This window comes from Heterodontus francisci, chromosome 17 (genome assembly GCF_036365525.1).
Source record: "Heterodontus francisci isolate sHetFra1 chromosome 17, sHetFra1.hap1, whole genome shotgun sequence".
Classification (NCBI taxonomy): Eukaryota; Metazoa; Chordata; class Chondrichthyes; order Heterodontiformes; family Heterodontidae; genus Heterodontus; species Heterodontus francisci.
The window spans coordinates 17,937,054-17,963,998 of NC_090387.1; the positions used below are offsets into that span (position 1 = coordinate 17,937,054).

The 26,945-nt window shown below is 42.5% G+C and overlaps 1 protein-coding gene across 2 annotated transcripts in view; it reads left to right on the plus strand.

Moving 5' to 3' along the window:
* The window catches only part of LOC137378733 (chromodomain Y-like protein 2), a 142,169-nt gene extending 115,994 nt beyond the window's left edge, over positions 1-26,175 (plus strand). For both annotated transcript variants that reach the window (XM_068049094.1, XM_068049095.1), the window contains exons 5-7: positions 1,892-2,102; positions 6,301-6,444; positions 23,645-26,175. In XM_068049094.1, coding sequence (XP_067905195.1) covers positions 1,892-2,102; positions 6,301-6,444; positions 23,645-23,803 — 514 coding nt within the window. In that variant the 3' untranslated portion in view covers positions 23,804-26,175. The remainder of the gene's footprint in view (positions 1-1,891; positions 2,103-6,300; positions 6,445-23,644) is intronic.
* Positions 26,176-26,945: the final 770 nt, after the last annotated feature.

Genomic DNA, 26,945 nt, shown 5'->3' on the forward strand with positions numbered 1-26,945 from the left:
GTTGAGGGTGGCAGGGCAGGTTGAGTAAGTTTTAAATAGGCTTACGGGATCCTGGGCGTTTTAAGTAGAGGCATAGAGTACTGTTACGGACAGGTGGGAGATGGTGTGGGTGACTTCTACTTTTCACCTCTCAACTGACTGTAGACAGTGTTTTTAAAAATATTGTTTTAGTCCTTGAGTGTTTTAGAGATCAAATAAGCAGACAACCGACAGGTTTTTCTCATAGGATTCAAAGAAAGATAAATTATTTATTAAACAATACCCAAAAATATTCGCAACCTCTCCCACTCACACGCACACACTTGCACACACACAAGAAGTGATAGAGATTACAGAATAGCCTGCATTTAAGAGCAATTGTTGTAAAAAGAGTCCACTTTGAAAGTGTCTTGGTTTTACGGGAGGACTGGTGTTCCTTTTCTTGGTTCACTGAAGTATTGCAGATTCAGTCAAAGTTGGTGGCGAGAGTCTTGTTCCGATTTCTCAGGTGGTGAGTTTTCAAGATCATCTTACAGTTTCTGCCTCTATGGTCTAAAGATGTTACAGGCAGGGTCGTCTTCTTGGCTGAAATCGATCTCTCAGATTCCTGGCTGGCTGACTTTCCTGTCTCTGTCGTTCAGAGAGCTCGTTTTTAGAAAAAAACCTTATCAGGCTTAGTTTCGGTCAGGTGACGATAGAGGCTCTTCCCTGGTGTGGTCATGAAATGCCTTGAAATGTGTGGCCATTGTTATACAATGGGGCTTGAATGTGGCTTATCTTGATAAAGTGATGTTATGTCCCACCTATTGGCTTTGAATCCAGAGTCTCCCTGTCTGCGAAGGCCTTTATCAACCTAGTTCTTGAAGATAGGAGCCATTTAGCATTGAATGGGCTGTTTTGCATTTTAATGTGCCTTCCCCAGGACGGGTCCAGACATGATAATGGATTTAGTCTCCGACGATCACTATGTATATTTGCAGTACAGGAGAGGTCACTTGGCCTCCTACTCTATGTTGTATGCAGCAAAAGTATGTCTATTTTTTGGAGTTTAGTTCATCAGTTCATTTTTATAATTCATAATTGCTCCAGTTCACTTTAGTTCATAACTGTTCCTTGCGTGAGTATGACAGTACAAATGCAAGGAAGTTATGTTGAACATTTATAAAACACAGGTTCGGCCTCAACTGAAGTATTCTGTCCAATTCTGGGCACCACACTTGAGGAAGGATGCGAAGGCATTAGAGAGGGTACACAAAAGGTTTACGAGAATGGTGCCAGGGATGAGGGACTTCAGTTAACTAGATAGATTGAAGAAGCTGGGGTTGTTCTCCTTAGAGATGAGAAATTGAGAGGGGATTTGATAGAGGTGTTCAAAATCACAAGGAGTCTGGACAGTGTAGATAGAGCCAAGAGCCAGAGGACACCAATTTAAGGTGTTTGGCAAAGGAACCAAAAGCGACGTGAAAAAACGTTGTTAGGCAGCGAGTGGTTAGGATCTGGAATGCGCTGCCTGAGAGTGTGGTGGAGGCAGATTCAATTGTGGCTTTCAAAAGGGAACTGGATAACTAACCTGAAGAAAAGAAATTTGGAGGGCTACGGGGAAAAGGCAGCGAGTGGGACTAAGCTGAGTTGCTTTTGCTGAGAACTGACATTGACATGATGGGCCGAATGGCCTCCTTGCGGTAACCGTTCTATGAAGTTTAAAACTGCTTCCTTTTCATTTTATTTCTAAGCTGTAGTGAGAATGTGGTGACTACACTCTCGCAACGGGAACTGATCACAGTGACTGACTGCAGCATGTGCGATATCAGAAATTGTACTCCAGCTCCTGGACTAACCAGGAGCGGCTCATCAGGAATAATCTGTTATTGGCTACTAATGGAATTTTTTTTTTGCTTTATTTTTCTTCCAGGGATTTTGTGAATGCCTTCATTCAGTTTAAGAAACCCATCGTCGTGGCAGTCAATGGACCAGCTTTGGGTCTGGGAGCCTCAATACTTCCACTCTGTGACATTGTATGGGCCAGTGAAAAGGCATGGTTCCAGACTCCATATGCAACTATACGGCTAACGCCAGCTGGATGTTCATCGTATACCTTTCCACAGATAATGGGAGTTGCTCTAGTGAGTTCTTGGTTTCAGGAAATAGCCTCTTCCATTAAATATAAAAATAGCTGCATCTTTGTACTGTTCCCTGCTTTATCTTTTGACTAAGGGTCCGCACTTGAAGCGTCAATGCCTCTGTTCTCTCCACAGATGCTATCTTTATCTGCCAAGTTTTTACAACATTTTCTGGTTTTGTTTTATCGAATCAAAACGATTGTGTTTTCCGCTTTCATTTTTGTGTAATCTGATTGGCCTTTACATGATACAGACCATTCAGATCGTGGGGAAAATGTAACTGGACCAATCAGTGCAAGTGGAACGAACACTAGTTGAAACCAGCAGTTGGTGAAGCTAATACTGCAACTCCACTGTGCAATGGGCAGATCCACAATACCTGAGGCTGCTTTTGATGATTGGTGGGTTATGTCTGTCATTGGGGACCCACGTTCCTTCTTACTTGGTCCCAGCAGTAGCTCTGTGCATATTTAAGTTAATGACGTTCTTAAATCTAGATTGTTGCAAACCTGCAAGTTCTGTGTGCTTCTGCAAGTAGACTGTCACTTTACTGGAGAGAGTACGCACTGCGTAACAGGCAAACTTGCCAGTGGTTTGGTATGGAAACTTTTTAAGCATGTGGCTTCTCTATATGGCAAACACCCAGCTGACCAAAAAAAATGGTCTAATACTAGTGTCACATTTCAAGATGTTTTGACCATTTCTCCACAGAAAGGTTTCGTGGACAAACTAGCTACCTTTTAAGTGTTGTGTCTTAAACTACAGTATATTCATACAAGTTTAGAAAAAGGCAGAGATTATAGCTAGATAAGATGCTAATAGATAAAAGTCATTGTAGGTTCGTTATCGACTGTGAATAACAAACAATTCCTTAACCTGTTGCGACAATCAAAAAACACCTCACACTCATGGAAAAACTTTGACCCCTTCCTCATTATGAATAGAGGGAGATACAATAGAGACTGAGATATAGGCAGGCAGTTAGGTTTTTTTATAACAAATAGTAAGGCACAGAAAAAGGCTGCAACAAAGTTAATTGGTAGTCAGGAATTATTATGTTTAAGTTGAGCAAGACACTTCACTGCTGTGGGGAAGCAAAGCTTGCTTATTATTTAGTATTATTTCACAAAGACATCGTAGAGTCATAGAATGGTTACAGCACAGAAAGGGGACCATTCAGCCCATCATGTCCATGCTGGCTCTCTGTAAGAGCAACTCACCTAGTCCCACTTCCCCACCTTTCCCCATAGACTTGCAAACCTTTTTGCTTGGGATAATTGTCCAATTTTCTTTTGAAGGCCTCGATTGAATTTGCCTCCACCACACTCTCCAGATCCTAACCACTCACTGTGTAAAAAAGTTCTACCTCATGTCGTTGTTGCTTCTTTTGCCAATCACCTTAAATCAGTGTCCTCTGGTTCTGGATCCCTCTGCCAATGGGAACAGTCTCTCCCTGTCTACTCTTGTCCAGACCCCTCATGATTTTGAAAACCTCTATCAAATCTCCTCTTAATCTTCTCTGCTACAAGGAGAACAGGCCCAGCTTCTCCAACATCCATGTAACTGAATTCCCTCAACCTTGGAGACATTCTCATGAATCTTTTCTGCACCCTCTCTAACGCCTGAACATCCTTCCTGAAGTGTGGTACCCTGAACCTGTCACAGTACTCCAATTGAGGCCGAACCAGTGTTCATCATAGCTTCCTTGTTTTTGTACGCTGTACCTCTATAAAGCCCAGGAGCCCATATGCTTTATTAACTGCTTTTTCAACTAACCCTGCAACCTTCAGTGATTTGTGTACATATACCCCCCAAGGTTTCTCTGTTCCTGCAGCCCCTTTAGAATTGTGCCCTTTAATTTATATTGCCTTTCCTCGTTCTTCCTACCAAAATGGATCACTTCACACTTTTCTACATTAAATTTCATGTGCCACTTTTCCGCCCATTCCACAAGCCTGTCTATGTCCTCTTGAAGTTTATCACTATCCTCCTCACAGTTCACAATAATTCCAAATTTTGTATCATCCGCAAATGTTGAAATTGTGCCCTGTACACCCAAGTCTAGGTCATTAGTATATATCAAGAAAATCAGGGGTATGATCACTGACCCCTGAGGAACCCCGCTATATACCTTCCTACAGTCCAAAAAACAACCATTCACCACTACTCTGTTTCCTGTCACTCAGCCAATTTCATATCCATGCTGCTCCTTTCCTTTTTATTCCATGGGCTGTAACTTTGCTGACAAGCTTGTTTTGTGGTACTTTATCAAACGCCTTTTGGAAGTCCACGTACACCACATCAACCGCATTACCCTCACCAACCCTCTCTGTTACCTCATCAAAACACTCAATCAAGTTAGTTTAACACAATTTGCCCTTAACAAATTTGTGCTCATATTGATTGATATAAGTGAATTCAGTCAGAGCTATTTCTTTGTATCTTGACGACTTATATCTGCCCTCGCAGAGACTGAAGAAGCAAAAAATACAACGATCTAGTTCAGATCACTAAGGAATAGTATTGTTACACTCCTAGGTTATACTATTGTATTGTCAGATATTGAGCAATGCAGGCATATTCTGAACTATAAGGCACTGAGACTGTTTATAGGAATCATTGCACTGCTATATCCAAGAGAGTATCTAAGGCAAGACCATAAACTTGTAAAAGCTACTCTCTGCAGAGTGTCATTATCAGCTGAGGTTGTACACCGTAAAGAAAGGTTTCCACAAAGTTTGTATTTGTTGCTTCAACTCTTTAGGCGCTGTCACTAAAGTAGTTTTCCAGCTACAATATGTTTCCCATTGTGTTAGACTGGAAAAGTGAAGGAGAAATCTAGTCAATCCGCATGTTTCTAAACATTAAGATAACAGAAAGGATGACTTTCATTTATATAGCACCTTTCACAACCTCAGGACGTCTCAAAGTGCCTTGGGATCAATAAAGTAGTTTTGAAGTGTAGTTGCTGCTGTAATGTAGGGAAACGCAGCAGACAATTTGCACACACCGATTCCCACAATGACCAGAAAGTGGTTTTGGTTAAAGGATAAATATTGGCCAGGATACCAGAGTAAACTCCCTGCTCTTCTTCAAAATATTGTCAGGGAAACTTTAACGTACAACCTGGGAGGGCAGATGTGGCCTTGATTTAAGGTCCCATGGAAAAGACTGTGCTTCCTGACAGTGCAGCACTACCTCAGTACTGTACTGAGTGTTGGCCTAAATTTCACACTCAAGTCTGGGACTGAGGCTTGAACCCACAACCTTCTAAACTTAGTGGCAAAGGTAGGAACTATCTGAGCCACAGCTGACACTTTAGCACCAGTCTTGTGTGCATTAATATCCAGCTTGTATTACAGAGATAATTATCCCATGTTTATAACAGGGCAGGGAGGAATACCAGTACAGTGGAAAATCTGTTAGCCGGAACACTTGTCTGACTGGTTGCCGCTTGTCCCTCTGCCTTTTTTCTTCCCTCCTGCCCTCTCTGATCTAATAACTGATAGTGGTACAGGGCTTCTCCACTGGTGTAAGAAATTTACCAGGAAAAGGTGAATACATTAAGCTGCAAGTTTATCTGGTGAGTAGTTGAGAGTTATGCAGGCTGGTATGGTCCAGGGTTCTATTCCCTTATCTGTACTATGGTAACCAGTCTCATATGGGGAAACAGTAAGGGTATTAAGATTCGCTTCAGATCCTGAGCATTAGGAAAGGAAAAATTAGCCGTGTCACTTTCCAGCTGTGATGCTTCTGAGCCATCATTGAATAACAAGCAGACATTTGCTGCCTTGGTTTGTATTCGAATCTGGCCACTTGGATCAGGTCTCTAGCCTCCAAGAAACCATATCACAGCAAGGAGTCGATGCCTTCAGGATTGGAGGGAAGGAAATACAAAGTTTGGATAAAGGGTTACACCCAAAATCTTGCTGTTTCCAATAGCGATTGACCAGTTGTGCATTTCTGGCTATTTCTGTGTTCGGATTGTTAATGTTCATGTTTTTTTTTAACACTAAGGCTCACATGCTAACCTGTGCATTCATTCATACAGTGGACTTTAAGACTGTGTGGCATGCACTGTATCATACTGAAGTTGATGCTTTTGTTGTCTGTCTTATTTTAGGGAAACTCTGGAGGGATTTTTTTTAAACTAGAAAATGCTGTGGAAAAACAATTGCAAAAATGTATTTTCCTCTTTCAGGCGAATGAAATGCTGTTTTGTGGGAGAAAATTAACTGCGCAGGAAGCGTGCAGTAGGGGACTGGTATCTCAAGTCTTCTGGCCAACAACATTTAGTCAAGAAGTTATGTTGCGAGTGAAAGAAATGGCATCATGCAGTGCAATGGCAAGTTTATTGATCTCTTACAACTAGTTTTATGTTCATGGGAGGGCTGCACTTAACTGAATTTTAAGTTTACAAATCCTGGACAGCTCTTGTTGACTGATCCCAAATGCAGATCCCAAAATGTGAATGTAATTTATTTTTTCAAAAAGCTGCTAACTGTAAATTACAGGATTTTGTGCTATGCCAAACAAGATAGCTGTACTATGAAATTCCCTCCCTACCCTTCCCCTGCTATGCTGACTCATGCATCCTCCAAGCTCCAGTACCTCATAAAACAGGCTTCTTTTCATTAGTGACGCCGGACCCTGTGTGTTGGATCCTGTCCAACCATTAGGAAATATCGCAGCCAAGTCCAGTCCTGTCCTCGTTCAAAATCTGTGTAAGAGGGAATCAGTGGATAGTGATGAGTTTTAAATCGTGAAAGAGAAAATCAGATCAGTCAGGAAGTACCAATAGAGTGGCACCATGTTTGGTTTTAAAGGTCTGAAGAGTTTTGATGCAAGGAAGATAAGTGAAGATTAGGAGGCTCACAGTCTAAAGTTTCTGGGAGCTAAAGGTCTGAGCTCACTGTTTTTCACCTGTCCTGGCCTGAGAGTGCAAGAAAGCTGTTGGATGAACCTCCCCATGTACATGGGTCTTAGTCAGACATGGGGTTTTATACAGCACTGAGAATTTTGAAGTGAAAGGAAATGTTTGGAAAGGGGAGGAATATTGAGCTTTTTGAATGCAGCAATAGCAGCAGAGGAGATATGAGAGTTGCTTTTGAAGTTGAATAATACAATAGGCCAGGAAGGTCAATAGATGAGAAAGGACGACAGTTGGTCCAATAAAGGTAAGAGGTAATTAGTTGCTGGATAGTTCTACGAGAGATAATAAATGTTTTGAAACAATTTAAGTAAACAAAATTTTCATCTCCCAACAAAGAGCTTGAGATGAATGTGTAGCAATTCTGCCCTGCAGGAAGAAAGCACCATGTACTGAGGGTGTGCAATCTGAAATTGCTGATAAGTGGAGGGTGAAATCATCATCAAAAGAGTGGATAGGTTTTGATGATGAATGGAGAACATTCTTGATGTGACTCAGAAAGAGTATCGCTAAGGGAAACAAAAGCTAAATGATGACCCAGCAAGTACATCCTAGATAAAAGCATTGGAAAGGAAACTTGGTAGCTGTTTGACATTACTTTGGACGGCGCCCATGCAATGATAACATGTCACGAAGCACATGGTGCTGAACTCTGTGTCATGGGCTTTCAAGACATTCAAGGCAATGACTGGTGATTCACCAAAATCACTTAACAGAAGGCAACGAGATCACTAGAAATAGCCATTATGCAAAGTGGATGAGCAATCAAGGATTAGGTCAGAATTTCAAGATTCTGGGTGATTTGTTAGTCAGCAGTAGAAGTACCAATGTGCAGGCAATAAACTAGCAGTGTGAAAGAAATCAGCATCATGTTTTTAGTTTAGGGGTAAACGTGAGCAAGTTTCCAAGACATGGATGTGGACTGAGAATAAAGATGGAGCAAACTGCATAGATCAAGGGTGATTTCAGAGGCACCCACTTGAAGGATTATCTGGTCAGAGCTGATGTTGGAGTCCAGAGCAGTGGAAAGGAAAGACCTGCCAGGGATAAATCTTGATGTTGATCCTCCTGACTGCCCAAAAGTCTTTTCACCAGGACACAAGTCAGGAGTGTGATGGAATACTCTCCACTCGCCTGGATGGGTGCAGCTCCAACAACACTTAAGAAGCTCGACATGATCCAGGACAAAGTCACCCACTTCATTGGCACCCCATCCACCACCTTAAACATTCATGTCCTCCATTACCTGCACAGCACTGCAGTGTGTACCAACTGCACTGCAGCAACTCGCTAAGGCTTCTTCAACAGCGTCTTCCAAACCCACGACCTCTACCACCTAAAAGAACAAGGGCATCAGGTGCGTGAGAACACTTAAGTTCACCTCCAAATCCGGACTTCGATATATATCGTCATTCCGTCATCGTCGCTGGATCAAAATCTTGGAGCTCCCTCCCTAACCGCACTGTGGGAGTATCTTCATCTCACGGACTGCAGTGGTTCAAGAAGGCAGCTCACCACCACCTTCTCGAGGGCAATTAGGGATGGGCAATAAATTCCGGCCTTGCCCACATCCTATGAATGAATAATTTTTTTTTAAATTGCACGCATCGAGCATAATGGAAGAATCTCTACCAGGATCATAGTTAGAAAAATAAAATGTGCCAACAAACAGCTTTCTGTTCAGAAATGAAGCAGTATAGAAAGCAGAAGTCACAAAGGGTACAGGAGACATCTTTGCAAAGGAACAAGAATGAGAGATTGCTGGACAGACAGTGGTTGATGTCCTTTTCAATAAGGCTGCATTTAGCTGACGTTAAGAGCAAGATAAAATTGATGTGGTGTACTTCAAACCGATATTGAGATGGGAGATACAAAAAGCAAGATCTTGAGGATAAAGCTCAACAGAGGCACCATTGAAGTGACATACAATACCAAATCTTGCAGAAAGGTTAGACTGAATTATGCAGCTAAAATAAACTCAGTTGCTTCACTGGCACAGATACAAGTATCAGGAGAGTAAAATCAGCAAAGAATTCTCAATAGCAGTACCAGCTTGCTGGCTTATAGTGCCCTGGTGTAGTTACAGGCAAAGCATTGAAGAAAGGACTCAGCTGTAAGGAAACCAACACATTGTAAGAGTTGGGATCAGAGGTCAGGTGAAAGACTTGTAGATTAGCTGAATGACCTGGCCAACCAGGGTAGAGATAGGCTGTATTAATGTGTCCCAGTCATCAAGGATGAATGTCAAGGCTGAAATGCAGATTAGATTACCTTAATAAGACAGACTGGATATGCTTTGACATTTACGACATGAATTAACCAAATCCCTCCCTTCATGTTACAACCTTGTAACTACCTCCTAAGTATCCTTTTTCCTTTGAATTCAATTTATCGATTGATGTACAGTGAAGGACGTTCAGTGCAAAAATCAGCCGACATCAGTATGCACTTGAAAAGCAGGATTGTGATTACAATATACATGAAAATAGCAATACATCAGCATTTTAACTTAATAAAGCTGACATCCATTAATGCAATGAGCCATGAATTACTCGTCGTATCGCTGCTTGACAAAAGTGATGACACCTCACAAAATAATCTTGATGTAAATAGAATCATCCCCAATTACCTGCCTTAAAGGAACACATAAATCAAAATGGATAGTTTCCTAAAAATTCTAAACATTTCTCAAACAACTTCTTACAGAATTGTGTTTTATGCTGAATTGTAATGAACCTTTTATAAATCCCTTGCAAGAAGATGTCTTAATTTTAGATTTTGTGCCTTGTTTTAAATTATGATTATCGAATTGGAAAATCCATTCAGTTGCGTTTCAGATGAGCACAGAAGGTTGCTGGGATGTAAAGACTAGTTCATTTCAAGCTTCTTTTGCCCTTATTCTGTAGATAAACATCAGACTAGTGTTGCACTTTTCCCCCCCTTCCAGTCATGTGCTAATAGGATGATTTATCTCCGTGTATAGTGTGTGTATATACACAATTTCATACATACTTATATAGTGTACATATATATATATACACACACTCTTCTATAGCACACATTTGCAAACATGTGAATTTACTTATTCCTCACATAACTTGGGCTAATTCCAGCCTCTAGCCAAGGAAAATCACTGCCAGTACTCATCTTGAGGGTGGCTGTTTTCCCTGAAGTCAAGTGATCTTCCGCTAATCCCAGAGACTGCATCATTGGGGCACTGTTATACATGCTATGGCTACACAGCCATTTGTGAAAGTCAAATAATAGGCACACACTCGAAATTTAAAAATTGAAAAGAGTGGGCAAGTAGATATGACACTTATGAAGGACAAAGCATGTTCAGAGAATGGGGAAGAACGCAATGAAAGGTGAGATATCTAACCACCTTCCTCATTGGTTAACCTTGTCATCACTCAGCAGTAATCTGTATCAGTGCCCAAAACAAAATAGGAAGCAGACTGATTTGATGTTTTGGGCTTGCATTAATAATTGATTTACTGAAAGGAGTAAAGGTTTGCAGATACTGAGAGCAGATTTCTCTGATATTGGCTCTTTAAATAATTGCATAGAATCAATTTTCATATCTTATAAACCGGTCTGTTAATAACCCAGGTGTACATTCCACAGCCCCTCAGGCAATATAATGCTTGGCGATGAGGGTATTTATTGTTCTTTTGCCAAATTATGTGAAAATGTATGCAGATCCATCACATCTTTAGTCCTGTTAATGTATTGTGCAAGAATTTGTAGCAGTGTCAATGGAATGATTATCTTCATTGGCTCCCCAATGAATTCAGTAAGAATTTCAGCCTTGTAATCTCTTGAGAAATCTCAAAATGTGATGTATTTTAGGCAATAACGTTAGATGGCATTTAAAAAGAGTAGAATTTGTGCAACGGAAAAAAAATGGATCCACTATATAATTGGAGCCCTTTGAGCTAAATATTTGTCTCAAAGCTAAGAGCAATAATGCAACATTCCTAGGAAATTTTGGATGTAATGGACAGGCTCCAGAGGAACATATTCAAGCCTATTGGAGAGTATCATTTGTTTTCTTCCCAATATTCTCCTCTTCCCTGAAGGTGGTTCCATAAGAACTGGTCAGATTCTCAGGCCCCTTCTCTGAACCACAATATTCCAGGAGACCCTTCTTATATTTTTCATCTATAAATGTGTTGAAAAACTGCAATGACTATTTGTTTATTTTTCTCATCCATTTGTCTGTGATGCATCTCTTCTGAAGGCATTGAACCTTGTTGGGTGGAATCACATCAGCTCTAGGTATCTCGATCAAGTGACCATTCTTTATGTGGGCACCTACGCTGTGAGTGTTGGCACAGTGGAGAGTAGCAGAATTAATCCTGATCTTGTAACTAACTTGGCAACCCCATATATGCAGCAGGGACCACGAGATAGTGATCCGGAGCCCAGGTCAGTCTTCTCCCGAGAGCAGGAGTCCTGAGACAAATTGTACTGTCCCTAAAGTTCCAAGTGATTTTTTTCTTTTGTTAAATTATGAGGATTTATGTTTTAAAACTGAAAAAAACTTACATAAATGCTGGAATTGGTGTTTTTTTTAAAAAAAGAGGTCATCAGAAGGTCTTTTGGACTCTGCTTGTAAACAACAGTTACTGGAAGGCACCTGTTTTCAGATAAATACCCAGCTGGGGAGAAGGGGGGATGGTGTTTGACTTGGGGAAAATCTTTACAGAGAAGTGACAAGTCAAGATTTATAGGGCTCAGGAGGCTTGACACCAGGAATGCTTTTGGTTTCGCTTTTGGACAGGCAGTTGAGGTATGGACAGTGTTCTGAAAAGGAGTAAAAGAATCAACCTGCCAAGGACTAGCCCCAACTCAGCCTTTCCAGTTCTTTGAAAAGCCTGCCAGTTTTTCCATCTCTTTGAGAAGCTCTTAGAAGCGAGTGTAAGAAATAGATGCTGCATTCCTTCTGTAAAGCCTGCCTGAAATCCCCTGTTGCTGCATTTCTCCTGAAAAGCTTTCCCAAACTGATCTTCAATGTCACCTGAAAAGAACTGTTGTCAGAAGATCCCGTTGACCGTTGTCTACGTGTATTTGGAACACCAAACGAAAAAGGACATCTGACATCTTTTCATATCTTTTTTTTTCAGGAATTAGCAAGCATTTGGTCAAAATATTCTTTTTTTGTCTTTTTTTTGGTAATAGAGCTCTAAAGAGAAAATCTCTATTTTTCGGTTAACCAATGTATATGTGTGTGTGAGGGGCTGAGGTCAAAAGGGAACTTTCATATTTCAATCTGTGTGTTTATGCTTCATTACTGGTTAAGACCTGTTTTATAATAAACTGATAATTTTGTTGTTTATTAAAGAAACCTGGTTGGTGTATTTTATTTTTGGGATAAAAATAGAGTTTGTGATTGACTGTATTGGTAACTGGGGGGAAAAAATAAATGTATCTTGTGACTTGTGGAGAAGTGCAACTAGAAAAACAGTGCGCTCTTCCCGCCTGAGTCGTAACAGTAACTACACATTCTCCAAGATCATTTATCTCAGCACAGTATAGTAATCAAATATGGGGCCTTCTGCTTAATATGGTTCAATTATATACTGACTTTTCATAATTGCAAGCTACGGCATCAGGAGGATTTGGAGCAGATGTTAAAAGACTCTCATGGAAAAGGACCTGAAGCTCCAGTGAAGGAACAACAACAGTAGTAACTTGTATCTATATAGTGCTTAAAACATAGTAAAATATCCCAAGATACTTCACAGGAGCGTTAGAAAAAAAAACTTGAAACTGAGCCATATTAGGACAGTTGACACAAAACTGGGTGGGAGGGTGAGTTGTGAGGAGGATGCAGAGAGGCTTCAGGGTGATTTGGACAAGTTGAGTGGTTGGGCTAATGCTTGGCAGATGCAGTATAATGAGGATAAATGTGAGGTTATCCACTTTGGTAGCAAAAACAGGAAGGCAGATTATTATCTGAACAGCTATAAACTGAGAGAGGGGAATATGCAGTGCAACCTGGGTGTTCTCGTACCCCAGTCGTTGAAGGTAAGCATGCAGGTGCAACAGGCGGTAAAAAAGGCAAATGGTATGTTGGCCTTCAAAGCGAGAGGATTCGAGTACAGGAGCAGGGATGTCTTGCTGCAATTATACAGGGCCTTGCTGAGGCCACACCTGGAATATTGTGTGCAGTTTTGGTCTCCTTATCTGAGGAAGGATGTTCTTGCTATAGAGGGAGTGCAGTGAAGGTTTACCAGACTGATTCCTGGGATGGCGGGACTGACGTATGAGGAGAGATTGAGTCGGTTAGGATTATATTCACTGGAGTTCAGAAGAGTGAGGGGGAATCTCATAGAAACCTATAAAATTCTAACAGGGCTTGACAGGGTAGATGCAGGAAGGATGTTCCTGATGGTGGGGGAGTCCAGAACCAGGGGTCATAGTCTAAGGATGCAGGGTAAACCTTTCAGGACTGAGATGAGGAGAAATTTCTTCACCCAGAGAGTGGTGAGCCTGTGGAATTCGCTACCACAGAAAGCAGTTGAGGCCAAAACATTGTATGTTTTCAAGAAGAAGTTAGATATAGCTCTTGGGTCTAAAGGGATCAAAGGGTATGGGGCGAAAGTGAGAACAGGCTATTGAGTTGGATGATCAGCCATGATCATAATGAATGGCAGAGCAGGCTCAAAGGGCCAAATGGCCTACTCCTGCTCCTATTTTCTATGTTGACGGAAAGCTTGGCCAAAGAGGACGGGCTGAATTTTACGCCCTTCCAATGAGTGGGATTGTGCCAGGGGGTTGGGGGGGTGGGTTGGAGTAAAATGGAGCGGGAGCTCGGGGGGCCCTTCCCAACCCGCTCCCGCCTCCGCTGCCACTTTATGCAGGCGGCGGTGACGAAAAACGGCTCAGCTTCCCCAGGCTAATCAAGGCCCTTAGGTGACCACTTAACGGCAACTGAAGGGCTTCGCCCGCCTCCACAGGGATTTTACATGTGGCAAGCGGGCATCCTAGACCCCAGAAAAGCCGCCTGACAAAAGCAGAATTAAGAGGGCTAAAAGGGGTCATGAAATATCTTTAGCAAACAGGGTTAAGGAAAATCCCAAAGCCTTTTATTCATATATAAGGAGAAAGAGGGTATCTAGAGAAAGGATTGGCCCACTAAAGGACAAAGGAGGAATGTTATGCTTGGACTCAGAGAAAATGGGTGAGATTCTAAACGAGTACTTTGCATCGGTATTCACCGAGGAGAGGGACATGACGGATGTTGAGGTTAGGAACAGATGTTTGATTACTCTAGGTCAAGTCGGCATAAGGAGGGAGGAAGTGTTGGGTACTCTAAAGGGCATTAAGGTGGACAAGTCCCCAGGTCCGGATGGGATCTATCCCAGGTTACTGAGGGAAGCGAGAGAGGAAATAGCTGGGGCCTTAACAGATATCTTTGCAGCATCCTTAAACACGGGTGAGGTCCCGGAGGACTGGAGAATTGCTAATGTTGTCCCCTTGTTTAAGAAGGGTAGCAGGGATAATCCAGGTAATTATAGACCGGTGAGCCTGACGTCAGTGGTAGGGAAGCTGCTGGAGAAGATACTGAGGGATAGGATCTATTCCCATTTGGAAGAAAATGGGCTCATCAGTGATAGGCAACATGGTTTTGTGCAGGGAAGGTCATGTCTTACCAACTTAATAGAATTCTTTGAGGAAGTGACAAAGTTGATTGATGACGGAAGGGCTGTCGATGTCATATACATGGACTTCAGTAAGGCGTTTGATAAGGTTCCCCATGGCAGGCTGATGGAGAAAGTGAAGGCGCTTGGGGTCCAAGGTGTACTAGCTAGATGGATAAAGAACTGGCTGGGCAACAGGAGACAGAGAGTAGCAGTGGAAGGGAGTTTCTCAAAATGGAGACGTGTGACCAGTGGTGTTCCACAGGGATCCGTGCTGGGACCACTGTTGTTTGTGATATACATTAATGATTTGGAGGAAAGTATAGGTGGACTGATTAGCAAATTTGCAGACGACACTAAGATTGGTGGAGTAGCAGATAGTGAAGGGGACTGTCAGAGAATACAGCAGAATATAGATAGATTGGAGAGTTGGGCAGAGAAATGGCAGATGGAGTTCAATCAGGGCAAATGCGAGGTGATGCATTTTGGAAGATCCAATTCAAGAGTGAACTATACAGTAAATGGAAAAGTCCTGGGGAAAATTGATGTCCAGAGAGATTTGGGTGTTCAGGTCCACTGTTCCCTGAAGGTGGCAACGCAGGTAAATAGAGTGGTCAAGAAGGCATACGGCATGCTTTCCTTCATCGGACGGGGCATTGAGTACAAGAGTTGGCAGGTCATGTTACAGTTGTATAGGACTTTGGTTCGGCCACATTTGGAATACTGCGTACAGTTCTGGTCGCCACATTATCAAAAGGATGTGGATGCTTTGGAGAGGGTGCAGAGGAGGTTCACCAGGATGTTGCCTGGTATGGAGGGCGCTAGCTATGAAGGGAGGTTGAGTAGATTAGGATTATTTTCATTAGAAAGACGGAGGTTGAGGGGGGACCTGATTGAGGTGGACAAAATCATGAGAGGTATAGACAGGGTGGATAGCAAGAAGCTTTTTCCCAGAGTGGGGGTTTCAATTACTAGAGGACACGAGTTCAAAGTGAAAGGGGAAAAGTTTAGGGGGGATATGCGTGGAAAGTTCTTTACGCAGAGGGTGGTGGGCACCTGGAACGCATTGCCAGCGGAGGTGGTAGATGCGGGCACGATGGAGTCTTTTAAGATGTATCTAGACAGATACATGAATGGGCAGGAAGAAAAGAGATACAGAAGCTTAGAAAATAGGCGACATGTTTAGAGAGAGGCTCTGGATCGGCGCAGGCTTGGAGGGCCGAAGGGCCTGTTCCTGTGCTGTAATTATCTTTGTTCTTTGTTTTGTTTTTTCTGACTGCCTGGGGGGGCCCTCCTCATCAGGCACCCTGTGTCCAATGGAGGACTGCCCCCGTTGCCCTAACCACACCCAACACACTCCTGCCCCTCCCAATCAACCACCCTTGCCTTTCCAGGGCCCGACCAATCAACCCCTGTGAGGCAACTAAAACTTAACTTTGTTCCGGGGCTCCCCAACATCATCTTCTGTAGGCTGGGCTGCAGTCCCAGCAGTGGCCACTGCTCCCGGTGGCGCTGCTGGGACAGAGAGCTGCCAGCCCGCTGATTGGCCGGCAGCTCTATTGGGGGGACTTACTACCTTAAGCAGGTGGAAGTCCCGCCTCAGACCAAGTAAAGCCCGGGGACCCGGAAAATACAGGTCGGATCCCCAGTCCAGGCGCAAGCGGGTTCGCCACCGACTTTTCAGTTGGTGGACAGCTCCCGTCTGCCAAGGGTAAAATCCTGGCTGTAGTTTCTAAAGAGAGTTTCAAAGGAAAAGAGAGAGGTAGACAGGCGGAGAGGTTTAGGAAGGGCATCAGACGTAGGCAGCTGAAAGTGGGCACCAATGGTGGAGCTATTAAAATAAGGGATGTGCAAGAGGCCAAAATTGGAGGAACGTAGAGATTTCAGAGAGTTGTAGGATTGGAGGAGGTTACAGTAACATTTTAAAACAAGGACGATAATTTAAAAATTGAGATGTTGCCAGTGTAGGTCAGCAAGCACAGGGGTGATGGGTGAGCATGTCACCCCTCTGCAATAGGTATGAATAAGAAGATATGACTTTTGGAGCGTAGCATGTTATAGCTCCAAAGTGATGTCATGAAACAAGGATCCTCTGCATGGAGTATTTAATCTCAAGATTTTTTGCATGTTAGGAGTGTACTTGATAAAAGATCTTACCTAACAGACTTCCATTTACCATTGGTGACTTTCAGGTTTTACTGGAGTTTCTTGAAGCACTCTAGGAGGCTCCTCCTCCTACTGGATTGCAAGATCCTAACAAATTTCCTGAGTCATCAGGTCTTAAAAGTACATTGTCCACAGCAGGCCGAACGATCTTTGGTGGAAACTGATGGCAGTATACATACTGCCAATCAGGAGAAGGTGAATGTGTCGAGCTTTGCTACTGACACACTGGTAGTAGAGCCAAAGTCTAACTACTTCCACCACTTGCAGTTGTACATGTCCTCTCAGTCTTCCATACTTCAACGGTGTGATGATGGCTGGTCCATCGGCCTGTTATTTATAGGAAATACCGAATCATCAAGAAATGTGTGCTTGTGTGTATATTAAGCAGATCTGTATTTGTACTTTGTGTATATATAATGATAAAGTATTGTGATATTTGGTAATATTGTGATGTCTTGCCTCAAGCAAATTGCAGTGAATTTGGAATTGAAAGCTATTTGTCCACTTAATAGGTTTTAGAGAGTGGCACTAAATGCAGAATTACACAAAGAAGGACAATGGTACAGGTTACATAAAAGCAGTACCTCAAGAGTGACAGTGGCTTAATTCTTCCAAACACAACTGCAGCCAAGCCAAGTGTTCCCTTCATGCCAACCAGTCAGTATAAGCGTGGTATAATATTCTGTTCAGCAGAAAGAAGGCTTTAAATAGAAAGAATTGTCAGAGCATCACTCTGGCAGTGACTGTGGGCGTGCTGTTTATTGTAAGAGGGTGCTTTCTTCCTCCCAGCTCCACACAGCAAACAATATGTTGATTTATAACTTCAGATAAATTAATGTGCGATTTAAGATATCAGCCAGTAACTTGGATGGATGACCTCACCAGGTGGCTGTTTCACACCTGTAATGCTGACTCTGTACTGGTATTGGTGACCATCTGGAAGCAGATGAGGCTTTGATCCTCAGGACATACGTAGCTGGAGGAAAGGGATTAAGGGGCAAACAAAATGCTATCATTCCCAAACTTAGAATTATAGTCACATCAAACACCAGAATTTTTGTGAAGGAGATGCAATTAACATTTTCAAACGCGTTGTTGGGTGAATCACAATTTAGTGTTAGCTAATCAGATTTTGTTCTGTTTCCTTGGCGATCTAATCCTTAATGATCTGTTGTTGCCTAAATGGGTGCAGCACTTGTAGTTAGAAGTTGGCTGTCTTTTTGTGGCTCCCTGTGGTAAAGAACTATAATTTGTACAAATGTACATGAACGAAAAAAAATACAAGTTTCAAAGATTTAAAACATATATAGGACCTGTGTCCATGTAGCACTTTAGCATGTGTTCAGGTCAACCGTAATACTTTAGATCCAATAAATTATTTTCTTGAAATACAGCAACCAGTTTGTGCACAGTAAGATGCCGCAAACAGCAAATGAGACACATGACTAATTCATCTGTTTTCAGTCATGCTGGCTAAGTGAGGAATTTTTTTTTATCCATTCATGGAATGTGAGCGTCACTGGCAAGGCCAGCATTTGTTGCCCATGCCTAATTGCCCTTGAGCAGGTGGCGCTGAGTTGTCTTGTTGAACCGCTGCAGTGCATGTGGTGTGGTTCACCCACAATGCTGTTAGGGAGGAAGTTTCATGTTTTTGACCCAGTGACAATGAAGTAACGCAGTGTAGTTCCAAATCAGGATGGTGTGTGACTGGGAGGGGTACTTGCAACTGGTGGTGTTCCCATGCATCTGCTGCCCTTGTCCTTCTAGGTGGTTGAGGTCATGGGTTTGGAAGATACAGTCGAAGGAGGCTTGGCGAATTGCTGCAGTACAATTAGTCGATGGGACACACTGCTGCCACTGTGCTCTGGTGGTGGAAGGAGTGAATGTTTAAGGTGGTGGTTGGGGTGCCGATCAAGTGGACTGTTTTGTCCTCAATGGTCTTGAGCTCCTTGAATGTTGTTGGAGCTGCACCCATCCAGGCAAGTGGACACTATTCCACCACACTCCTGACTTGTGCCTTGTAGATGGTGGACAGACTTTGGGGAGTCAGGAGGTGAGTTAGTCACTGCAGAATTCCCAGCCTCTGACCTGATCTTGGCTGGTCCAGTTCAGTTTCTGATTAATGTTAACCTCAGGATGTTGATGGTGGGGATTCAGCGATGGTAATGCCATTGAACATCAAGGGGAGATGGTTAATTTCTTGCTTGTTTGAGATTGTCATCGCTTAGCACTTGTGTGGCGCTTATGTTACTTGCCACTTATAAATGCAAGCCTAAATATTGTCCATGTCTTGCTGCATGCGGGCAGAGACTGCTTCGGTATCTGAGGAGTCGCGAATGTTACTGAACACTGCAATCATCAACGAACCTCCCCACTTCTGACCTTATGGTGGAGGGAACATCATTGATGAAGCAGCTGAAGATGGTTGGGCCTAGGACATTACCCTGAGGAATTTCCTGCAGTGATGTCCTGGGGCTGAGATGATTGGCCTCCAACAACCACAACCATTTTCCTTTGTGTTAGGTATGACTCCAACCAGTGGAGAGTTTCCTTCCTGATTCCCATTAACTTAATACTCGGCCATCCTCTTTCAAACGCTGCCTTGATGTCAAAGGCAGTCACTTTCACCTTACCACTGGAATTCAGCTCTTCTGTTCAAGTTTGGAGCAAGGTCGTATTGAGAACTAGAGCCCAGTGGTCTGGTGACACCCAAACTGAGCATTGGTGAGCAGGTTATTGCTGAGTAAGTGCTGTTGATAGCACTGTCAGTGACACCTATCATCACTTTGGTGATGATTGAGAGTAAACTGATGGGGTGGTAACTGGCTGGATTGGATTTGTTCTGCTTTTTGTGAACAGGACATACCTGTGCAATTTTGTACATTATCGGGTAGATGCTAGTTGTAGATGTACTGAAACAGCTTGGCTAGGAGCGCAGCTCGTTCTGGAATGCAAACCTTCAGTACTACAGCCAGGATGTTGGTGGGGCCCATAGCCTTTGCTGTAGATAGTTGGTTGATGGTTGTGGTTGTTGCAGGTCAATCATCTGAGCTCCAGGACATGCAGGAGTTCCTCAGGGTAGTGTCCTCGGCCCAACCATCTTCAGCTGCTTCATCAATGACCTTCCTTCAATCATTAGGTCAGAAGTGGGGATGTTCGCTGATGATTGCACAATGTTCAGCACCATTCGTGACTCCTCAGATACTGAAGCAGTCCGTGTAGAAATGCAGCAAGACCTGGACAATATCCAGGCTTGGACTGATAAATGGTAAGTAACCTTTGTGCCACACAAGTGCCAGGCAAAGACCATCTCCAACAAGAGAGAATCTAACCATCTCCCCTTGGGATTACCATCGCTGAATCCCCCACTATCAACATCCTAGGGGCTACCATTGACCAGAAACTGAACTGGAGTAGCCATATAAATACCGTGGCTACAAGAGCAGGTCAGAGGCTAGGAATCCTGAGGCGAGTAACTCACCTCCTGACTCCCCAAAGCCTGTCCACTATCTACAAGGCACAAGTCAGGAGTGTGATGGAATACTCTCCATTTGCCTGGATGGGTGCAGCTCCGACAACACTCAAGAAGCTCGACACCATCCAGGACAAAGCAGCCTGCTTGATTGGCACCCCATCAACAAACATTCCCTCCCTCCACCACTGACCACAATGGCAGCAGTGTGTACCATCTACAAGATGCACTGCAGCAACACACCAATGCTCCTTAGACTGCACCTTCTAAACTGCGACCTCTACCAACTAGAAGGACAAGGGCAGCACATACATGGGAACAGCACCACCTGCAAGTTCCCCTCCAAGTCACACCTCATCTTGACTTGGAACTATATCGCCGTTCCTTCACTGTCGCTGGGTCGAAACCCTGGAACTCCCTTCCAAACAGCACTGTGGGTGTACCTACCCCACATGGACTGCAGCAGTTCAAGAAGGCAGCTCACCACCACCTTCTCGAGGGCAATTAGGGATGGGCAATAAATGCTGGCCTGGTCAGCGACGTCCACATCCCATGAATGAATTTTTTAAAAAGATAGGACAACCAGGACAACAGGGAGCACTTCCCCACTCTTAGAATAATGCCACAGGAACGTACATCCACTTTAAAAACATTAACATTAATTCAGCATCTCATCCAGCTCCCCTAACAAAGGCTCCCTCTGTACTGCACTGGAGTGTCAGCCTCAATTATGTGCTCAAGACCCGGAGGTGTCTTGAACCCACAACCTCTGACTTGACGGAAGAGTGTTACCACTGAGCCATGTAGACATTTGGCTCAGTTGGTATCAGCCAAAAAAAAAAACAAATTCCAATAAAACATAGATTCATAGAATGGTTACACCAAAGGAGGCCATTTGGCCCATCATGTCCATGCTGGCTCTCTGCAGGAGCAGCTCAGCTAATGCCACTCTTCCACCCTTTCCCCATACCCCTGCCAATCTTTTTTCTTCAGGTGCTTATCCATTTCCCTTTTGAAAGCCCCGATTGTATCTGCCAGCACCACACTCTCTGGCAGTGCATTCCGGATCCTAACCACTTTTTCATGGTGTCGCCGCAGGCTCTTTTGCCACCCACCTTAAATCAGTCTCCTCTGGTCCTTGACTCTTCTGTCATTGGGAACAGTTTCTCTCTATCTGCAGTGCCTAGACCCCTCATAATTTTGAACACCTCTAAGGAGGACAGCCCCAGCGTCTTCAGTCTATCCAATTGAAGTGGCACAAATGAACCTGAAATGGTTTCAGAGTCAGAATACCAGGAAGATTGAGTAAGAATTGCTAAGTTAAACGATTGCTTTGTTGAAGTTTGACTTAGAATTTAACTTTTCTTTTAGGGGAGGTGGTAGTGTGGTGGCAATGTCATTGGGCTAGTAATGCAGAGGCTTGGACACATGTCCTGGGTACATGGGTTCAGATCCCACCATGGAAGCTGATGGAATTTAAATTCAATTAACAAAAAAAAATCTGGAATTGAAAGCTAGTCTCAGTAATGGTGCCATTAAACTGTCATCAATTCTTGTAAAAATCCATCTTCAGGGAAGGAAATCTTCTGTGCTTACCTGGTCTGCCCTAAATGTGACTCCAGACCCACAGCAATGTGGTTGCCTCTTAACCGTCCTCTGAAATGGCCCAGCAAGGCACTCCATTGTTAAGGGCACTTACGAATGGGCAACAAATCTTGGCCTTGCCAGTGCCGCCCACATCTCATGAAAGAATAAAAGAAAACTTACTTTCTTAGAAATTACAGCCCTTGTGAATTAAAATTTGGTTTCAATACAAGAAAACGCTTGCATGTATATAGTTCCTTTCACATCCTTAGGTCATCCTAAAGTGCGTTGCAACCAGTGAATTGTTTTTGAAATATATGGGCTGTATTTTATCAGCCCTCCGCGTCGGGGGTCAGGGCCCCGGAAGATTCGTCCAGGAGAGGCCTGGCACAACCCCCGACGCCAAGAAGGCCCCGCCGCATTTTAGCGGTGACGCTGAGGCCTCGGTGGGGCCACCCCCGCCACTCAGGGACGGGACCTTCATTTCAATATTAAAATTGTGTTAAAATCATTCAAATGAACCAACCTTGTTCCGGCACCAATATTCCAACAGCCAGCCGGAACTCAGGCGCCTTCGGAACGCCATTCTGAGTTCCAAGGCATGACACAGGTGGGAGGGGGAAGGAGTGAAATCTTCAGATTGGAAAGGGTGTGGGAGCGGGGTAAACTGCTTCGATTGGTTGTGGGGATTGTGGGAAGGCGTTGAGGGTCAATTGTTCTGAAGGTGGCGGGGGGGGGGGGGGGGGGTTAAAATTTGGAATTTGCAGCGCGCTTATAAAATTCAGCCCCTATTCTCTCTTGTCATGTCGGTAAATGCCGTAGACAGTTTGGGCACAGCAGGGTCCCACAGAACAGTATTAAGGTGACTCTCCAGTTAATCCTTACTAGAGCAGTTGGTTAATTGATTAAAGGTTGCCCGAGGCACGGGAGAACTGACTGGAAAAAGTGCTGAGAGAACTTTTAGTTCCACCTGAAAAGGTGAGCAGGGCCTGGGTCTGATCCGAAGCACAGCATCTCCGACAATACAGTACTTTGTCCGTACTGCACTGGACAATCAGACTAGCTCAAGTCTTGGTGTGGGGTAGAATCGCACAGCCTTCTAACTCTAAGGTGAGAGTGCTAATAACTGAGCCAAACCTTTGCATTTATTTTAAGAAATGTGTGCCAGTTTTAAAAGAAGTGTTAATCTTGCGTGCTTTAATTTGCCAGTGGTGGAGCTGGATTATGAGAAGAAATTGGGCCGAAGTAACTAGGATGACCTGCAGATGCAGTCATTTCAACATTGGTTGGCTATTTATAAGTACTATACTTCGGAAAACTACATATGTACCAGGAACATTCTGCACAGGGACTAGATTGCTGGCAGAACCCTATAAGGCCCTATACCTTTGTTGTCATGATCTTCAAATTTGGCCTGGATTCAAAACAGGCCTCAGAGGTGAAATGACACCAAGCTGCCATTTTAAAAAGAGTTTGGTGTAAACATTCAGTTTGTTCCTGGGTTAAACAGGCGTTGTAGATCAACTGCTTGATGAAAATCAGACAAACCACAATGCCAGTTTTACACCTGGGCAACAAGTTGAAAATCTTCCTCTTCTGTTATTTATTTCACAGATTTTTGTTTTGGCTTCGGTCGCTGTGGAGCGTTGCATTGTATAAATTGATAATATAATTGATATTATAATATAATTGAAACATTGCATTGTATTTCTTTGTTTATGCTGTGTTTTTTCTTCACCTACAGGTACTAGAAGAATCAAAATGTCTGGTACGTAGCTTCCTCAAAACTGCCCTGGAACAGGTGAATGAAAGGGAATGCCAGATGTTGAAGCAGCTGTGGAGTTCCTCTAAAGGACTAGATTCCTTGTTTAGCTACTTGCAGGAAAAGATCTATGAGGTCTGAAGCCACTGTAAGACTTGAAACTACGGTCCATTATTCCAGTGTCTGCAAAAGAAGTTGATGGACATAACCAATTTTAAGAAGTCTAATGCTTCAGCAGTTGGGTTTAACTGCTACTAGCATTACAGATTGGCCAGCAAATGTCTTTGACAACATGATAAACACTGACGTGTTCAACCAAATAATGCCTGAGTGGGTATATATTGGATGCAACATCTCTGCATGCATTTTCAACTGTTTTGATGCTCATATTCAAATTATGCCACGTGATTTTGTTTTATTGCTGGCCTTAAAATTCCCAATATTGTCCCATTTCAAACTGACTAGACCTATTTACTCCCAATTTATATAGAATGTTGTGTCATAGATAATCCTTTTGCTCCTGAGCCACAAGAAATGTAAGGAAGAGTTATGTCACGGTTGTATATTTGGACTCATTTTGTTATGAATTTCATTAGTGGGGATTGTGTGGGAGGGGCAGCTCAGAAAATTGACAATTCTTTTATTAGGGCTTGTAAGTAGCTTCAAGAGATAAAAACCTATCATTGATGTAGATTTTCATTACAACTGTTAACTGATTGCTAAGCTGTCAGGAGAAATTGCAGGAAAAATAGAACTTTAACATTGTGAGCTTTTATTAAGTAACTTTTTAAATAATTATTTTCCAAAAATTTCAAACTCTAGGTACACAACAGAAGATTTTATGTATTTATTATGTCATACAGCTATATGAACAATAAGGTTTAATGGATCACAACATTTTTCTTGTGGACTTTTAGGATCCTGGGTGTGAATTTTATTGGGAACACTTATTTTTACATTTTAGTTTTGAGTTTTTCCCAACCACCTAAATCGACCGTGCAGGAGATCATTGTGACTACAGTCTTGATGCTATCGAATATAGCTCCATTTTGAACCATAGAATATACAAGCAGGGTTTGTATACCAAAAATAATGTGTACAGAACAAAAGGAATATTCTGGTTGTGAAGCACACTTTTTTCAATGGGATATACTCACCATGAAAAACTACCTTCTCGTGCTGACTGCTGTCATATGACCAGTTCAAGGTCCAAAGCCAATTAGTCATATTCCATGTTCTAAAATAGTAGTGAGTTCTAATTTCTTATTTATTTAAAGAAAAATGCACTAATCAGACACAGTGTATGTGCTGTTGTTAAGTGACTCAGAGGAGTATGTTACAAAGAAGATATGGGTTTTATGTCACTAAATTGAAAAGGGTTCACTAAATAGTTGGTTTAAACTTAGTTGTGCAAAAATACATGGGTGTTTCTCTATTTGAAAAACCTATGTCTGGGTACTGGCACAAATACAGTATTTACTAACATAAAATGGGATCCATGTCAAAGGGGGTTGAACACTCTGAAGTGTGTTCATTATAAACTGCTGTGTTTCTTTTTAAATAGTCACTGGGAGCTACACCTTGTAAGTATAGGATAGACTGCTGGTTCCGTGAAGACGTCCACTTGATTTTCCTCTTTGCTCAAGTTGCCTCTGTTACTATGTGGATGAGTTGGCGCACCATATCACAGAAATATGGTAAATCTGCAAGGCAATATATATTTTTTCAAATGATAAACTTTCTTTTATACATGATTATCCAAGACCTGACGATATGCTTCTTTAGAGAGTCTGTTGCCCGAAATAGATGTTCTTGGGTGTTTCATTGACTGCTTATGTCACCCCAATGCTTTGTGCCAATATATATTGTTTTTGATGTTTATGAAACACTGTTTGCTCCTTACTCATTAAAAAAAAACTGTGCTGTGTTTGAACCATAACACATTATTTTTGAAAAAAAGCTGTTCACATTGTGAATATTTTTTGCCAAGTTGTGTTCTGTTCAAGTTACAAAACATTTGATGTGTGAAAATCATTGCGCATCTGCCGCTGGGAAAACCGAAGTTTAGCTTATGGATAATCCGTGTCACTTGTGAAGAAAACGGGACACTTCGGATGACAGTGTCCTTTGTCAAGAGGACCAGTAATGCAATGGAAACCTGTATGGGCTGAATTGTGTATTTGTCGGAAACTTGTTAAATGTATTTATCCTACAGCAGAACACAATGGGGTTTTAAAAGACTTTTTCTAAGTAAACGGGGGCTGTGTTTATTTAAAAATTGTTAGAAATCTGTTTTTGGTGTGGGCACCCTTTTTCTTACTGGAGATATATTATCTATATGTTCTATAAACTACCAGGTAATTCTCATATGTGTGATGACTAACTTGTGTAAGACAGAAACCTACACAAAACTGTCTACTGCTTTTGTAATTAGTGTATGAACACTTTTCTGGGTGCCTTAGAAGTTGTATTTTTCATGTGTGTTAATATATTTATATATTGTGGAAAAGCTGCTCCCAATAAAATATGAAATTCATTTGTTGAATGGGTTGCCTGCTGTTCACCCTGTTAGCTCCTATCCCAGGTCATATGGTTGCAATGAATGGTGTCCAAACATCATTGCCCAGGTATTAGTTAACATCCCAAATGGACCTGTTGAAATGGATGGAGATTTCCAAATTGGATGGCCTGTCGGTTTAATAAAGGTAAACTTTGGTACGTGTTGTTCTTTCAGTGGGCATCACTGGCAAACTTAGAAATATTGGCCCAGATTTTGAAATTGGCAGCGAAACAAAGGCACTCGCCACTGACCTCGAAGAAAACCGCTGTCGAAGAGCTGGCAGTCTCTGTGGCGTGGTTTTCCTCTTGCCTGACAGTAGTTTAAATCTGGCACTCAAGTCAAGCAGATGTCGTGGCGTGCAGCAGCTGTGATGTCAGCAAGCAGGTGGACAACTAATCAAACGGAAGTATTTGCACAGACAGCAAACCAGGAAGTTTAAAGCACTTAAAATCCTTCATTTTGAATTTAAATTTTCAGATAGCAAAATACACGTATGACTATTAAGATAGAAGCTCAAATAAAGATAAACAGACTTTTAAAATGATCAAATGTTTTTAAAAATGTGAATTTTTCTATCATTGTCGAGAAATTCGACATTCCGGTGATATAAAATTAACTTTTCAGGGTCAGTAAGAGTGTTTAGCAGTAATTATGATGTTAATTCTCCAGTTACACCTCATTCAACAAGGTGTTAACTTTCCCAAGGGTTTCGACAGTGAGGCT